At 36.7% G+C, this 17950-nt stretch overlaps 1 protein-coding gene and 1 long non-coding RNA gene across 8 annotated transcripts in view; one reads left to right on the forward strand and one right to left on the reverse strand.

The window, feature by feature from the left end:
* Positions 1 to 17825, reverse strand: part of Rfx3 (regulatory factor X3) — a 246388-nt gene extending 228563 nt beyond the window's left edge. For 5 of the 7 annotated variants that reach the window (XM_031390027.1, XM_031390031.1, XM_031390025.1 and 2 more), the window contains exon 1: positions 17199 to 17825. Coding sequence is in view for 1 of the 7 variants with exons in the window: in XM_031390024.1 (XP_031245884.1) it covers positions 15918 to 15939 (22 nt within the window). In the remaining 6 variants the exon portion in view is untranslated. Of the gene's footprint in view, positions 1 to 15917; positions 15941 to 17198 lie in introns of those variants that run through there. The other 2 variants (XM_031390024.1, XM_031390022.1) reach the window with 2 other exon arrangements.
* LOC116103701 lies at positions 910 to 2645 on the forward strand. The gene is made up of 2 exons (XR_004123544.1): positions 910 to 953; positions 2448 to 2645. It is a non-coding gene; the product is annotated as an uncharacterized LOC116103701 (long non-coding RNA).
* Positions 17826 to 17950: the final 125 nt, after the last annotated feature.

Consider the following 17950-nt stretch of genomic DNA (forward strand, 5'->3'; position numbering starts at 1 on the left):
AGAGCATTCCCAATTACTAACACTTCTTCATCAAGATGCTACAGAAATCCCACAGGCATACGGAATACATATAGAGCGAGGAAATAAATTTTCATTTGAAAAGCTGAGGAAATAAGACAGAGTAAATTTAACCCAAATTTACTGTTAACTAGGTAGTAATTTATTTATAAAAAATGTGAAAAAATAATTTATGCCATTAAATGTTTTTGCAAAAGTAAGTAAATAAACACAATGATATTCATTTTAAAAATGAACTGTTATAGCTAGATGATGGTGACACACAGCACTCAGGAGGCAGAAGTAGAATCTCTGAGTTTAAGGCCAGTCTGGTCTACAGAACAAATCCCAGGATGGCCAGTGTTACACAGAGAAACCCTATCTCACACACACAACAACAACAACAACAACAACAACAAAACAAAAACAAAAACCTGTTCTAATGGCAATTAAAGTTTTGGACTTAATAAATAAAACAGCTGATTATATAATACAGTCTGAGGCTTGATTTCTTCTCCTAGGAAAGGACACTGGCTCGGATACTGAGTTCCTAAAATCTAATATATGACCTTTCCTCAAGAAGCTTACAATATGAAAATGTCAAACATTTAGAAAACAAAACTATGAAAGACAATTTCTAATTAGTACCAAGTTTGTCATAAGTGAGCCCATTTACGTTGAGGATCACTCTTAACCTTACAAAAGACATATTTTATTAGGGAACAAAATGTAATGTATTCTAAGCAAAATAAAGACTGAGAACAAAGTGTTAAGAGAACAAAAACAGCAAGGAACAGTTTAGGAGCCCAAGCTGGACAGTGACAGCAACTCTCACTTACTTGCTTACTACGTTGTCATGCATAGAACTTCCATATGCATCACACAATGGGGCATTCCAAACCAAGTTACCAACTCTATTTCAGATCTGAAGAAGTCTGCCCAGGGTTAAACTCCTGGTCAGTAGTGCACTCTGGGATTCAAACCCAGAATATTCATTTCAAGATTCATGATTTTGTTTTGGGGAGGGGGTGTTTTGGAGGACAGTGTTTGATTGATTGACTGATTGACTGAATGATTGGTTTGGCTTAGGGGTTTTGTTTTGGATTTTTCAAGATAGATTTCTCTGTGTAGCCTTAGCTGTCCTGGAACTTGCTCTGTGAGCAGACTGGCCTTGATCTCACAGATTCACCTGCCTCTGTTTCACAAGTGCTGCCACCACCTGTTTTTAAGCAGTTCATAATACAGTTAAGCCAGGCTGGCTAGAGAAATAGAATTGCAGAGCCAAGTAGTAACTTGAGCGTGAAATCAGCAGAGACTAAAACCTCCAAGTGGAAAGTGCTAAGCAGTTTGGTGGTGCAATATAGAACAAAATAAATTTATTTTAATTATTTTGATAAATAGGCAGGGAGGAATCATTAAAACAGTGGTCTTCAGCATGTAGGTCACTGCCCCTTTGAGGAGGGGGTCACATAGCACATATCCTGTATATCAAATATTTACATTACAATTTATAACAATAGCAAAATTAGTTATAAAGTAGCAACAAAACAATTCTATGGTTGGAAGGTCACCACAACATGAGAAACTGTATTAAAGGGTCATAGCATTAGGGAGGTTGAGAACCACTGCATTAACAGATTCTGACCCAGAAAAATATAAAACTTATTTTTTAAAAAAGGAAAACTGTTAGAAGACATATTAATATAAATATACACTAATATGAATGTGTATCAGTTGAAGTAAACATGACCCAGGTTATAAATTCATGATATAAAGGCACATCTGCTGTTTTATACTCTTCCCCTTTAGATGCAATAGATTCAACAGTCTAGTAAGTACTCTACTGTTCTTCTAAATTTGTATTTTAATTTGATGGCTGAAAGTATTTGGCACTCTTCATCTGAATTATTCTTTTAATACTTCCATTTTCCATTTTATAGCTTAGTAAATATACTAGTGACAAAGATACATTTAAATGTAAACATGAATTGTTTTGATCACTTTCCACATTAAAAACAAGATCAGCTGAGAACAAAGCAACACTGTGCAGTCTATTCTAAGGTCCACTTAATTCATATGAAATTGTACAGTCTTAAACCTCAGAGAGTTGGAACTGGGAGCTTTCCAGCAAAAATGCAAGAGCTAACTAATATTTCGTCATACCTTTGTTTATCATATCGCCTTTTTTATTGAAGTTGAGAATAAATCCAATGGGAACCGTTTTACAAGAAGGTCTGTCCATGGGGATTTATCTTGTTAAGAGCAAATGACAAATGGCTTTCCCCCATAGGAAACCTGCTCTTGCTTTATATAAATGTATCTTCAGATTTGGTGCCACAAATTAGACTGCAGAGAAATCAGGTTGTGCTGGAAAGTTCACTTGTCATCTTCTTGGTAAATCTCAGATAGACTGCTTCAAATAACCAACAGTGCTAATGTTCAACTTACAGACCTTCATCACAAAAAGAAGAGCAAATGCAGTTCAAGATTGAGGTCAAAGATTTACTACTAACTCTACAACTGGGAAGCAAGGGCAGGAATCCAGTCTTGGTAATTGTTTCTTCCTGTCATAGTCTCAATATGATTAATCAGTAAACAAAATATTCTTCCAAAACCTCGTTACAAAATTACATGTGATATAACACCTGTCACTGTGTGGATTGCTTCCTGTCACTATGGAGTTAAGGGAAGTCTGCTCCAGTAGTCATTCTTTTGGTGCATTCATTCATACTTAACAGTGCAGCAACACCTTTAAAGCCCAGTGGGCAAGCCTCAGCTTGTACCAACTATAACAGGGTCAATTATTTCACTTTCACTTCACTAGAGTCACCCACAAGAAGTAGCATTTCCATGTTTTAATTTAACAAACTGATTTTCATAATAGCCCTCAGAATGATTGGAATCAAGAGAAGAGTTAGGGGTCTAATTCAATGGCAAATCAGATGCTTAGTGGATGAGATATACAAAAAGTGAGAATGTACACACCAAGCATGACCATTCTTACATCGTAACATCAATTGTGACACAAAAATTTACAAATGACACAGACAAAAGCAGTTTTCAATACTGTATTTTCATTTAGTGTACAGTCTTAAAGGGTTTTAAAGGATATAATTAATTTTACTTCTAATTCACTGCAAAACAGAACAATTAAATGATTCTTATACCCAAGCTTTACAGTTGGAAATATTTTTTAATATACTCAGATTTAAAATGTAGAATTGTAAATGTTTCCATTCTCTAGAAAAGTAGGATATTTTAAAATATAAACTATAAGAAGTCTAGAATGTTCAAAGCATCACACTCATGTTTGCCTGTAAGAAAAGTTTTGCACTAGCTATATGAAATGTGTCCAGGTGAAGAGTATAAGGTTCAACATACAAGTCACTTACCCTCAGCTTTCTTATTGTAAAGGAAATGGGTGACAGAAAATGGCTTCCCTTAGATAACCTCCGAGTACACATGAAATGTAAGCACTCCAGTGTTAAGATGAAGACATCCTAATTCTGTCTCTAGTAGACTGGCACATATGTGTCACTGGAAAACATGTGCGGCTGTATTAAGAGATCCACTCATCTCTCCTGTCTTCACCATACCCCCCACCTTACCCAACCTCACCTGGGCTTTTCTATCTGAACTACACCACAGTAGAATAGCTAAGCTGGGACAGGGACTCAAGTTGAATATACAAGAAAAAAAGCATGCATCACATGGCATTAACCGTTCCAGACACATTTTGACAGATTCTAAAACACCTGGATAAATTTTTTGGCTAGTGTTTTTTTTCTTACATATTAAGAGACAGGAGGAGTTGATTCAAATTACAGCTCCTTGCTGTTAGATGGTTAATCCAATATAGGACAAATATATATCGGTACTATTCTCAAGTTAGAAACACCTGCCTTTTAAATTATATCATATAACAGGGACAGTCAAATTAAAAAAACAAAACAAGGGCTGGTAAGATGGCTCAGCAGGTAAGAGCACCAACTGCTCTTCTGAAGGTCCTGAGTTCAAATCCCAGTAACCACATGGTGGCTCAAAACCACCCGTAATGAGATCTGACGCCCTCTTCTGGCATGTCTGAAGACAGCTACAGTGTACTTATGTATAATAATAAATAAATCTTTAAAAAAAAAAAGCAAACAAAAATCCCAACTTGTAAAGGTTGGTCAGAATAAATTTCCTAAGCTTTATTGATTTTTCTGCAATGTAAAATAATAAAACCAAATAAAATTATGCTTCTTGTACACAGTTCCTAAATGCACAGAAAAGTTATTACAACCCATCCTTAAGTTGACATTGCCTTAGTTTCATAATGAAATCCTCTATAAGTATCACTTTATTAGTATTATAATCCATGGTCTTTTGCTTGCTGGTTTACATTTTTCATTTTGTTTAAAGTGTTTGTCTCATTTTTTTTTTTAATTTTACTTCATCTCATTAATGGTTTTTGATTTGGGGGATTCAAACCCACGGCTTTGAACTCCTTCGGCAAATACTCTACTGATGAGTTACAGCTCTAGTCTTAGCTATTTAAATGTTTCTTTATAGACATTTAGTTATAGCACAAGATCATTTAACCACAACATAGTTTGATTACTTAGTATCACTCTACTACCCAGTCAGGCTACTTATCATGTATCAGATATACTTTAAGTCACAGGAATTTTCACTAAAATCTTTAGATCACACGATTAAAGTTATACAAGTTAAAATAGCAAGCCTTATTTAATATATGCATTTACCACTTGACTTAATAATTTCATACTAAAAAAAATCAGTCTGTAAATAAAGAAACTGAAGTCTACATTTTGTGTTATTCATTCAAAGGTCAGCATTATAATCTGTAATATATGTTATTCCATCACAGAATATATTCCAAAAGAAGAGTAATCTAGGGATGAGGAGGGGCTTTTTGTCTGTTTTGTTGTTGTTGTTTTTTTTTTTTTTTTTTTTTTTTTTTTTTTTTTTTTGCTGTGGACTTCAACACTAGTGGAAAATGTTTTTTTCTTGACTATATGACCTCAGTCAAATAAAAATATATAAGTGAAAAAATAAGTTCAGGCATTTTATGAAGATACTGAATTCAGAAAACAAAATATTTTGAATGATAACACTTGTTATCATTATAATATACATTGGCTTCCAGATGTCCCTTTCTTAATGTCACAATAACTTAAAGCATGACATTGAGCAGCTAACTTCAGTTTTCTGAAGCACAATCTCATGTCTCAGACAAAGCTTGAGCTCACTATGTAGCTGAGAATGACATCAAACTTCTGATCCTCCTGGCCCCACCACCCATAGTTTATGTCGTTTATGGTGCTGGGGATGGATCCCAGGCCTCTGTACATGCTAGGTGAGCACCCTACCAACTGACATCCCAGTTGAGCTACACATCCAGCATGCTGAATATTCCAGAAGGCAGTTGCTTCTCTCCCCTTGACAATATACAAATGGTTCTTAACTATTTTATACAAACTTTCTCAGAAGCAAGATGGAATAATGACAGATCAAATGTGAATTCCATCATATCTGAAAGGTTTATCTCAAGACTTTTCTCTATCCTTCAAACATGGGCTCCTGTCCTTAAGCTCACTCCCTTTTCACTAATCCAATTTCAACTAGAGAAGCCTGGCATTACTAAACCAATGACTTTAGCCAGCAAGCAAAAACAAATTTCCTAATTTAATATGCTCAGAAGAAGCAATATGAAGATCAATCTACCCTTCATATTATATCGTTGTTTCAAATCTCCACTGAAACTGTCCTTAAATTGGAAAGAAAGCGGTAAACATATTTAAAGCATCACAGGATAAGGAAGGATTGGAGTTTCTTTCAGTAGCAATTCTTTCTATTATGTACCTATAATTTACTGAGCTCAAGAAAGCCTCTCACCTTAGCCTCTAGTGTACCTGGAACTACAGGCATGCACCACGGCACACTTTTATTACATAGCTTTAAGAACAACTGATATTACTTGTGAAGTCTCTGTGGTTAGTACACATGGTTCATTATACCCTTCTACTTGGATATGTTTTACATACACCAAAATATAAACTCCTTAAGAATAGGCTCTTATAATATACATACAACATACTAGCTTCCAAAATGTACAGTTTTAAATACAACCAGAGATCCCAAATAAATGTGAATTTTGATTATTTTGTATAATAATACTGAATATCCTTTATAATAAAAACAAAATGTTGATGCAACATCTTAAGTTGATCCTTTTCTATACATAACTTCTAGAAATATCAAATTTTATAACAAAAAAAAAAATCAAGGTACCAAAGCCTTATTGTAAATATTTGTGAAAAAACTTTTTTTTCTTTTCCTAAGACAGGGTTTCTCGGTATAGCCCTGGCTGTCCTGGAACTCACTCTGTAGACCAGGCTGGCCTCAAACTCAGAAATCCTCCTGCCTCTGCCTCCCAAATGCTGGGATTAAAGGCATGCGTCACCACTGTCCAGCTGAAAAAAACTTTTAAATGTGGTAATACAAAAAAAAAAAACCTAAAAGCCTAAGTAGTCCTTTCCTTACCTTCTTCTACTAGTTCAAATCCATAGATACCTCATTCAAGTGATCATTTTACTATTCTCACTGATTTGCTCATCTACCCTTATTTAATCTTTAATTATAATTTTCCTAATTTTATCCATTTTTAATTATCTCCTATCATTTCTTCTGTCTAAGAATCACTCATCAGTTTTAAGCCTTCTATAATTAGAAACATTAAAACTAGATTCCCATAAATAGAAAAATGCAATTTTGAATTTAACACTCCACTTTTTTATTTTATTTTCAAACTAAGTCTTAAAATTCTAATAGAAATCTAAGCTGAGCCAGTTTACAATGCCAAATTAAACAAAATAGTAATGGGACCAAACACTTGCTTATACAAATCCCTTATTAAAGCTAAATAACTTATATAACATTAAAAACCTATATGCTGAAATATCCAAATATGTCTTGCACTCTGGTAGAATACTTTACAATCAAATATTAGTGGCATTATTATATTTGTTGTACACGTCATACTGGGAATCACACACAGCCCCTCAAATGCTACTCCTTCCCTCTCTATAATGGGCACTGTCTGTATTTTATGTTTCCAATTATATAATCCCACTCCCACTTAGTCTCATTTTGATACCAAAATCATTTTGATTCCTTCAGACCAAAGTGATGTTCTGGGCATGGGGTGCCACCTACGGGCATCATTTCAAAGATTTTTAAACCAAAGGTAAACTAGAACCTTGAAAGTTCACAGACAGTGTATTTTGGAAGGGAACTTCTAGGCAGCAATGGAAATTGATCAAAGCACAACTTTATGAAAAAGCCTATACTATGTACAAAGACATCTTAATTTACTGCTATACAGGGATGTAGGACTAAAGGTGAATCAGGTATCAGGATCAAAACACTCTCATCCTCTCCCGAGTTACCCTGACCATCATCTCTAGTCCATGGATACTTGAACTCCTTCTAACTCCAAATAAAGTTAAATGTTCATGCGAACCTAAATTAATCAAAATATTCTCTTTCTAAATTCAAAGACAAAAGAATCACACTTCACTTGAAAAGTGAATGGCCCAAGCCTTTGCTCAGAGATAAAGCCATACCTATCATAGCTACTCATTGAATATTATTTAAATTTTCAAAACTTCTAAAACTCAGAAAACTTCTGAAGCACAGAATGGTGGGATGTTAATCCAGCGATGTCATGTTGAACCCTATTTTAACTGAAATAAACCATAATTTTTTTGCCTTTGATCAACTCCGGCACATGTAGCCCTTACCCAAAGTAGTTTCTAAAAGTTATCACACAATGTGAAGCACTATTAAAAATGTTACTAGCCTCACACTAAAGTCACTTGAAGACCTTAATCGAACATTTCCCCCAATTTCACTGCCTGAAAAACACAGCACTGAGGTGGAAAGGCTCAAGATTCCTAATGTGGCCTTCAAGATGATGATAATGCAGAAGACAGTGAGGAGAAAACAACATTGATCACACTCTACAGCACTCAACAAAACATGTATTAAAATAACTTTCTAAATACATATACAAAATATAGACACACACCACATAAAATAGAGTATCTAAGCAAACATTATTTTTACAAGCACCTCAACCCTGTAATCTTTTGAAACAAAACATTTTAAATGCCCTTTAGAAACTGCAACATAATAACAAAAATCAAAATTTTTCATTTTTCATGTTCAGTTTTCTCCATACAACATTAAAATACATGCTTTAAGTACATTTAAAGTTGTAAAGGAGATATCCAGATTGCTAGTATAATAGTTTACATTTTTATTAATGACCTTAAGGATGACACGTTATCAAAACTCATTGTCAAGATTTTTATCACATATAATCAGAAGCTAATAAGTAAAAGTCTGGTGTTAGACAATTTGGCTCTTTAAAATGTCAGGACAATAAAAGCAAAGGAAAATGCTACGTTTTGTTGCCAAAAATACATCCATAAATTCATCTACATAAAGCAAAGTATAAAGAGATAAATTGAGAAAGCACTTCAAATCAGGTGTAATAGTACTCATCTTTAATCCCAACACTCAGATTCAAGAGTTCAATGCCAGCCTGGCATGCTGGAAGAAAGAAAGAAAGAAAGAAAGAAAGAAAGAAAGAAAGAAAGAAAGAAAGAAAGAAAGAAAGAAAGGAAGGAAGGAGGAAAGGAAGGAAGGAAGGGAGAGAAGGAAGAAAGAGAAGGAAAGAGAGAGAGAAAGGGAGAGAGAAAGGGAGAGGAGGGAGGGAGGGACAGACAGACAGACAGAAATGCATATGAATATTCCTAAAGAACAATGCTGGCTCTTGAAAAACAATCTTTTTAATCTACTAATATACTAATGACTAGAAAAATTCACATATTTTTAAATTTAAAAATCTTGAAAATAAATAATTTAATAAAATACAATAAACATTTTAGTAAACTAATAAAATATCTATCCTTAAGGAAGTATATGTACACTGTACAACCATGCAGCAAAAAATAAACAAGAGGCAGGAGAAACCATACTGCTTTAGCCACTTCTGACTCCCGCCTTCCCAAAGTCTGTGTCCCTACACATCTACACCCACTAGGACTTCACAATGCAGTAAAACATGAGAAATATGTAAGTTACTGATATTTAACAAGAGGAACAATATTTAAATGTGCATGGTTCTTGCTCCCCCCTTCAATATCCGTTCTAATCCCTCCACAGCTACAGTATTAAAGGAAAATTTTTTTTCTAGACAGGCTCCCTTTGCAACCCTATCCTCCAACTTTCAATCCTCCTGCCTCAACTTCTTAGATTCTTGTATTGCAGGTATATACCATTGGTTAATTGATTGCAGGTTAAGCTTGAAGAAACTTAACAAGCAAAGAATCTCTGAACTGATATGGCACAGTGAAGGAAGGAAGGGAGGGAGGGAGGGAGGGAGGGAGGGAGGGAGGGAGGGAAAGGACAGACAGAAGGACGGAAAGAAAGAAAACTGTACTAACTCAGAGTGTAAAAAATCAGATTCATTTTAGAAATAATGGTTATACTAAAATATACACATATGCTATTAAGCATACAAATCCAAATGAAGTCCAGAAACTTGAATATGCTTATATTAACCAATTAAAATATCATTCAAAATAACTTTTAAATTATAAGAATGGCAATCTCTTTATCTTTCACACACTTTTCTGTTAAGCTGGTGAGAGTTATGATACAACAGAATATATGTTCTGTCCTAAGTATAAAACAGTTTCCTCCCTTAGCGCCTGCCTCTCCCCACACCCTCCCACCCTGTCCTCTGTCTATCCACACACTGGGAAAATTATGTCCTGTTTTAAATATCTCCCTGGTGAGCAACAGGAGCCCCAACTGTCAGACACTTGTCTGGCACACATACTTAGAGAAGCTAGTTCCAGCAGGAGCTCAAGCTGTGAGGCTCAGCTCACTCCTATGTGGGTGAGGAAATCAGAGCATTTGGCCACCACTCTCTAAAGAAACCACCCAAATGGGAGAACTTTGAGACCTTGTCATAGGCATAGCCACTATGCTACCACTGGGCCTGGGGTTTTCTTTGTTGCTCGCCTCAGAAGAAACTACAAGTGAGCAGAATGTGAGATTTTTGAAACCACACATAAACCACACACCGATTCCTGGCTCTGTGTCAGTAGCATGCTTCTGTCTTCCCAGGTTAATCCTGTCATGGATTCACAGGTTGCAAAAAGTTTGGAAGATCAATATTGTCTCCCTGTTTATCTGACAGATGGAGAAACTGAGCCCCACACATTTTATGTAACTAGCATACATTTTCAGACAACAGCAAACTAGGGACCTTTGTCCTCCTCTTCACGCTCCTCTGACCACACTTGGGGCCCTTTGCTTCCCAGTCTAGTAACATTGTTTCCTTTCTTCTCTACCATTTCTGAATGTATCTGTCGCCTCTCACTTTTACTCCAGGCCTCTTTACCTCACTGTTTTAATGTTCCTGGTTAAGCTTCTACTAATCCCATACTTATATTTTGCCTAAGGGAAATATAAGAACCCTTGGGAATCCCTGACCAAGCACCATAAAACAAAAGCAGGCAGTACTGACTGGTCACAACTGTTTCTATAACAGAATACTTGAGTTAAGAGTCACCATAGGTATGGGAAACTGTGCAAACACATTAATTTTGGATTAGTCTAGACATTTAACCCTTAAGTACTTTGCCAGCGGCCAATACATACCCAGAAGTAAGAAATCTTTTAAATAAAAAACACTCAAATTACATCACTAATACAAAAAGTTTCATTTCTGTTCAAGAAGGTAGAAATTGTCAAGAAAATAATAATGTTTTCCAAGGTGCCTTTGAAAATCTGTCACATTTGAACTGAACACAGTGGCAAGGCACAGGTACTATCACCACACCCAGGAAACTGAGGCAAGAGGATCATGAATTTTAGACTGGCCTGCACTACACAGAGAATAAATAAATCATGTTTCCATTTAAGATTATGACTAAATCACTCTAAAGTAAGAAAACACTTTATTAGTCAAATTGCTCAGAAAATAGAAATACAGTTATTCAATACAAACTATCAAACAACAATGCTACATAGGACAGCCAACTTGTAATGTTATTTGAAACTTTTTAACATCTAAAAAGGTCAAGAGATGGGATTTTCTTGTGTAAGATGGATTTCATATTTTAAGTTACCATAGGTAATGCTACAAAGTTACAACTTAAGTACCAGTACCACTTAGCTAATTATTCATCAGTGCTAAATAAGTGTATCAGTGGTAGTCTTACATACTCTCCTTAGGTGTTGAGCAGTAAGATACAAAATTGTAGAATAACTGCTAATGAATTCATGTTTTAAAATGGTCTACTATTTTCTGTCCTCTCGTTACATTTAAAGATTGTATGTAGCATTAAGTTGACAAAAAGAGCTCCAAATGTTTTCAGATACATTCATGTAGAGCATGTGAAGAGAAAATACAAATGGAACAATGAAATGAACAATGGAAGAATAGGAGATAATGAAATGTTACATCATTATTTCTTAATACAAAAATCCCTAGACCAAAAAAGTTACGTAAACATAGTAAAAGGAGTCCACTATAAGCCTGTGGTACAAAACTAAAACACAGCTTTGGGACAGCATTAGTATGGTTTTAAAAAATTGATTATCAAATGGTAATCCAAGCTCTGTCGATATCTTGGTTTTAATTTTTAAAATAAGTAAAAGGTTAATTATTTAATGACAGCAGATTAGTGGGAAAATGTTTCAAAACTTTAGTCCCATAACAAAGAGATGGTTAGATGGTCATATCAAAATGATTCTTAAGTAGCAAAAACATTGGAAATTATTTTGAAAAAAATATTTTGGAAACATTGTGTGAAGAATTCTCAGCATTTCCTCATTGAAATATCCAATAGACATTAAATATGCATTCTAAAGACTTCAAAACATACAGTACATGAATTTATCTTTTTGCAGTTGCACAGATGTCAGAAGATAGGAGGGTTGAGTCCTGACTATTCAGATGACAAAACTGAGCCTCAGTGAAAGCAACTAACTTGTCCACAGTCACACAGTTAATAAGATTAACTGAACTCTGACTAAAGCCTGTACACTTAGCCTGTAACAGGGTGTCCCATTCACTTATTAATGCTCTAATACAAGTTACTTTCTCAACTTCCACTGCATACACTTTGATATGAAATCTAGACTTCAAGTACAAAGCATTTTACTACATCCACAAATACATTTAAAATCTCAGTGGCAGAAAATGACAAGCTACATAGAATTTTATCTTTTAAAGAAAAATGACTTAATTACTATAGTAAGACCCACATGTGTTTGTGGGGGGCGCTACTCTCTTTTGAAGTTCTAGGATCTAGGTGTTCCTGCATACAAATTGTTTCAGCTTATAATTACTTTTCAAAACTAGCACAGTTAACCATTGTAGCTGAGTTGGGAGAATAGTGTATCATTACCTAGACTTAAGTTTGTACACAATACCTATACTTTCCCAAGCTTCCTTGAAGAAAATACTAAGGTTTTAAAATTTGCCACTGAGCACTTCCTACTTAAAATGATACTCAAAAAGAAAGAAGCCACTCAAAAGAAACTGGAACTTTAAAAAAGTCACAGGGTGGGAGAGATAGCTCAGCATTAAGAGCACTGGTTGATCTTGCAAAGGACACAAGTTCTGCTACCAACAACCACAGTTCCAGAGCATAAGAGTGAAATACCTTCATTTGACCAATGTATACACACAAATGTAGCACAAAGTGAAAACATTAGACTGGACCAAGGCTATACTCTTCTTAGGGATGGGTTCTATAATTCATTACTGGATCTGATTTGTTGCATATTATTACATATATTCTCTACATATAGACAGATTTTCCCAAAAAACTACCAAGGCAGGCAGTATATTAAATGTTAAATTATATAGACATAACTCAAATGCTTATATGCATAAGTAACTAAAATTTTCTTTACATAACAGGTCTAATAAATTCACATTTTAGTGAAAATAATCTTACATTGCAAACAGCACAGCACCCTCTGGTGTATCTATTATAAGATATATAAAATTCCCACAAATAGAGGGATAAAATTTTAAGTCAAAAATAAACCTTAGAAATTAATAGGGTGGTTCTTTCTGAATTTATTCCAGTTCATATATTTAACATGTTTACACAAAAACAACTTTCATTTTAAAATATCACTATTAATTTTATAGCAACTGAAACATCAGAAAATTTGCTTTAAAATGCTGAACCAAGCAAAAAATGCATTTTTTTCAATTATAACTTAAGATAATGCTATAAATAAAATTCTTGAGGTATGGAGTGACAAAGTTTTACTTATCATTTATCATGTAAGCTAAATTTCATTTCATTCAAACCCACATGCACACAAATACATTATGTGTGTCTGTGTATATAAACTGTTGTGTTGCTATATTTTTTCTGAATTCAAAGGTAGCTTGGCCATTATTTAAAAGAATGGATAGATAGGTGTTTAGTAAATGAATCTATCATTTATACAGTTTGAAAATAGAGTGATATTCACAAACAAGAACTAGTGATTTAGGTTAAAAGGTAGGGCACTTCAAAGACTAGTAATGCCCAACTTTTGCATGTAAAAAGAACCCTCTTCCTGTGAAAATAATGAAAAGATGATACAGCTAAGTCATTATGATGCCACCTGCTTTAGACAGTTCTTTGTGAACCTCGGCACATCCAACAACAATGCAGGGAACGGGAGACGCACACCTGTTTCAAGCAGCCACCTGTCTCTAACAAGCTAAATTTAGTCAAATCCACTTAATCTTGGTTTTCCAAAATAAGGGAACACTATGCACCTGTGAACAGAAAAGAATTCAAAATCTTATCTTGTGATGACAACTGGAAATATACACCAGAAGAATTAAAGAGTTAAGGCAAATAATTCAGTAAGAGTAACTATTTTTAATGTAGCTGCAAGTGAATAAAAGATACTTGGCCAAATGCTCAACATAAAAACAAATTAGCAAACTTCATAATTTAAAAGTTAATGTATTTCTTATTCTTGTTTCTTATAATGTATTCTCACTAAAAGGATCACTAAGTCACACTACTAGTCTATTTAGGTAAAAAATTAACTCTTCCCACATATCTGATATCATTATCCATCCTTCTAAGCATGTACAACCTGAATTTTTTTGCTTTTCAATTGTTTAAAAAAAAAAAAGTGCCTCAATTAACTTGTAAGGTTTTTTCCAAAGATTTTTCACTATCTCACTTATAAGCTATAAACCTGTGAGTATCTCCACAGGATACAAGATTATTTGAATATTGGATAAATAATGCAATATTTTAGACATTAGGCATAAGTATCTCACGCCATGAGAGCGCTGTGAAATGATGGAGAGCTTCTAGGGACACATTAATTTCTTCTACACATATAAATGTATTATGCCTATTCTCTACTCATTTTAACATAACTGTGTAATAGACAATTATATACATGAATTTTGAATACTGAATACAATTCAAAAAGACAGAGATAGACATCATGGCATACTCTGAGCCACAAATATTCAGCTACTCAAACATTATTTCACATGTTTAATTTCAAAGCGCAATTACGTTCACAGATTTCTGTTAGTCTAAAACACTGAAAACAAAGAATGTCAATGCACAGTACAGTCCCTCCTAGGAAAAATATCACAGAAAAAAAAAGTCAAGCTAAATAGTATTTAACTTTGTATTTAATTTTAAAGATAAAGTGTTATAACTCTAAGTTAATCAATCCATAACACTATTTTATTTAAAGCATCTCTAATATCAACTCTTAGAACACAAAGGTTTGCTTTAAATGGACAGGCTATTTAACATAATGCAATGCTACATTTGCTTTCAAATCAACTTGTGAATGGAACAAACTAAACTAAACACATGACTCTTAAACACTCTTGGACATGACAAATAAACATATTAAGCGAAGACATTTTAGCATATAAAATCTACTCAGCTGAAACATTTGTGAATGTCATAAGATCTAAAACTGTCCCAAGACAGCAAAACTACTTTTAACTTCAGACCCAGGAGCTTCACCATAGAAAAGTGTTCAGGCATTTGACATTTATCTGAACAAAAAAGAGAAAAATAAGAAAAAGAAAGGAAAGATGAAAAGAAAAAAAGAAAATGAAAGAAAAGAAAAAATAAAAGTTAGTATTTGAGATGTGCATCGAAGACAGGATAGGAATGGATGAATAACTATAAAGAATGCTGAGAGATCCAAACAGACTTCTTTCAGAATCAATATCAGCTTCATTTAAAATAACAGTCATACGGAAATGATATGAAAAGTAAGGTTTTTCCCAATCCCCCAACTCTTACTTGTTTTACAAAATATTAGCCTTAATGGCATTATAATTACCCAACTTCTCCATTGACAATCTCAAGAATAATTAATACTGTCACATTATTCACAGGCTGCTCTGTCAGTTAAATCAATAAATGTTTGCTGATGGAAAGATTATTTAAATAAGCACTTTAAAATATGAATTGGAAATTTCAATGTGCCACTATAATAGTATAATCTATTTGTTTTAGCTCACAATCATTATCAATTTTTTCTGATAACCTATTCATTGTTATGCTGAAAATAAGCAAAATAAAGGATTTCTAAATCCAGGTTAGCTCTAATCAAGAAGATACTACTTCAAAACTGGTAAGTATTCAGATCTACAAGGGCAACTATTTTCTCTAGAGATACACTTTAAAAGGAAGATTTTTTTTCTTTTTTCTTCTGAACAGGTTTAAATCATTGTCCAAAGAAAACCAAAAAGTCAACAAAAATAATATGTTAAGTACACACATGCCTAGATCTTAACAGCCACAAAGAAAGTGAAATATACACACGTTTCAAGTTGAGAAGCTTCATACATTCTTTATGAACAACTTGACTTCAATTTCAACTCTCCAAGGGAAAGGAATAGAGATGAAGATGGGAGAGAAAAAAAAAAAAAAAACTCTCAAAGTACCATAACTGTCACAAATAGCGTTGTGAACAGAGTTCTCACAAAGCTTCCTTATGTCCTTTTCCTGTTCATCACAGACAAAGTCTAAACCACAATGAAAATTGTTAACACTCTCCTGTGGGGAGGGAGGTGCATCAAAGTGAAACAGAACCTCAGGACGACCCCTCCCATCCCTACAGGAAGGATAAAGCGCTGTCAGTAGCCACTAACCCAAGTAGTACAGATGCCCTGCATCCGGTTTAAATCACAAGCTCACACACAAACACACACACACACACACACACACACACACACCGAAAAGAGGAGGGGGAAGAGAAAGGAGAGGGAGAGGAGGCAGAGGAGAGACAAGAGAGGGAAGAAGAGAGAAGAGAGACAGAGAAACAGACTTAAAAAAAAAAATCTCTCAAGAGCAGCAAAGGCCCCCTGGTTTCAATGTGTGTGCAAAGGGGGGCAGAGGGGAGAAGACTGCTGAATGGATATTAAGACTGTCTGCAGCACAAAGAAAAATACAGTTTTAAAAGAAAAAAAAGAATCCCGTGAGGCCAGTGATGGTCAAATAAGTGCAGTCCGTTTAGCAGCAGGCACAGAGGGGCCGAAACGAAGGGGAGCGGGCTTCAGGAAAAGTTCACCGAGGTACCAGGATAAAAATAACAAAACCCCCAACAAGGCCCCGCAAGTGAACAACCACCACCACAGCGCAGCACCTTTTGGGGACCCCCCCTGCTCACTGCTGTCTATTTCGATTTGGAAAGCAGCAGCCACCAGGCAGCTTCGCAAAGCAGCGAATTGAAGAAAGAGAGAGAGGGAGAAAGCGAGCCCCTTCTCTCCACCTGCCCCTCCTCCTGAGCGCCCGCGGACCTGGGGAGACGCTCCAACACCGGCGACGGACAGCGGCGGCTTCCTAGCCCGCTCGCCCCGCAGCCCCGGCTCCCGCTCCATCCCCGAGCGCCGAGGCCGGGCGGGCGGGCAGGCGCGCGGCGCCCACACCCCCGAGCCCGCCGCGCGCGGGTCCATTGTAAACAAGCCCCCGGGACCGAGCCCCTCAAGCGGCCGCAGCCGGTGTCAGGAGGGAGACCCCGCACAGCCACGCTCGCTCGCACACACGAACACACGCACGGACACACACGCTCCCACACACATGTAGAGACCGAAGAATATTCACCTTGGCTGTGGATTATTGTGGTGTTGTTGGTGGGTGATGGAGATGGTGGTGGTGGGGAGGAGGAGGAAGAGGAGGAGGAGGAGGAGGAGGAGGAGAGGAGTAGTTGTTGTTGATGGGTAACAGTCGCCAGGACTACGGTGACTATGGCGCTTGATTCACAAGGCAACGGTTGCTATAACTCACAAAAGAGAGAGAGAGGGAGAGAGAGAGGGAGCGAGGGAGAGGGAGACACTCGCGCGGGGAGGGGCGGGGGGAGGGAGGAGGGGAGAGGGCGGGCCCGAGAGCGCCGGAAGAAGCGGGTTCGGCGCCGTGACTGACAGCTCGGAGCCCGGGCGGGGGCTGCGGTCGGGATTCCGACGTTGGTTCCCCGAAGTGCGCTTAAGACAAGTGGCGGGCTCGGGGTCAGGGCGAGTCGGCCCGGAGGGACGGTACTGCGGACGCCGGGGAAGCTGAGGGTCTAGAGGCGAGGGCTACTTTCCGTAAAACAAGCCCCGCCTGCCTCGGCCGCCAGCTCTGTGCCCAGAATCCCCGCAGCCGCGAGAGGAAAACCGCGAAGCCAGGGGAGGGGGAGTGAGGACGGACACAACACTGTGTGAGACGCGCGCTACTGCGGAGGCAGACCCCACTTTGAAGAGCAGGCTCCACCCCGGGATGTACGTCATTTCCTGGGCGGGACCAGCTAATGTCCCGGATGTGCTGCGCTCCTCCCCTCTCTCGCCTCTCTTTCCCCCGCCCCCTCGGGGTTCTTTTTT

This window comes from Mastomys coucha, unplaced genomic scaffold (assembly GCF_008632895.1).
Source record: "Mastomys coucha isolate ucsf_1 unplaced genomic scaffold, UCSF_Mcou_1 pScaffold21, whole genome shotgun sequence".
Lineage (NCBI taxonomy): Eukaryota > Metazoa > Chordata > Mammalia > Rodentia > Muridae > Mastomys > Mastomys coucha.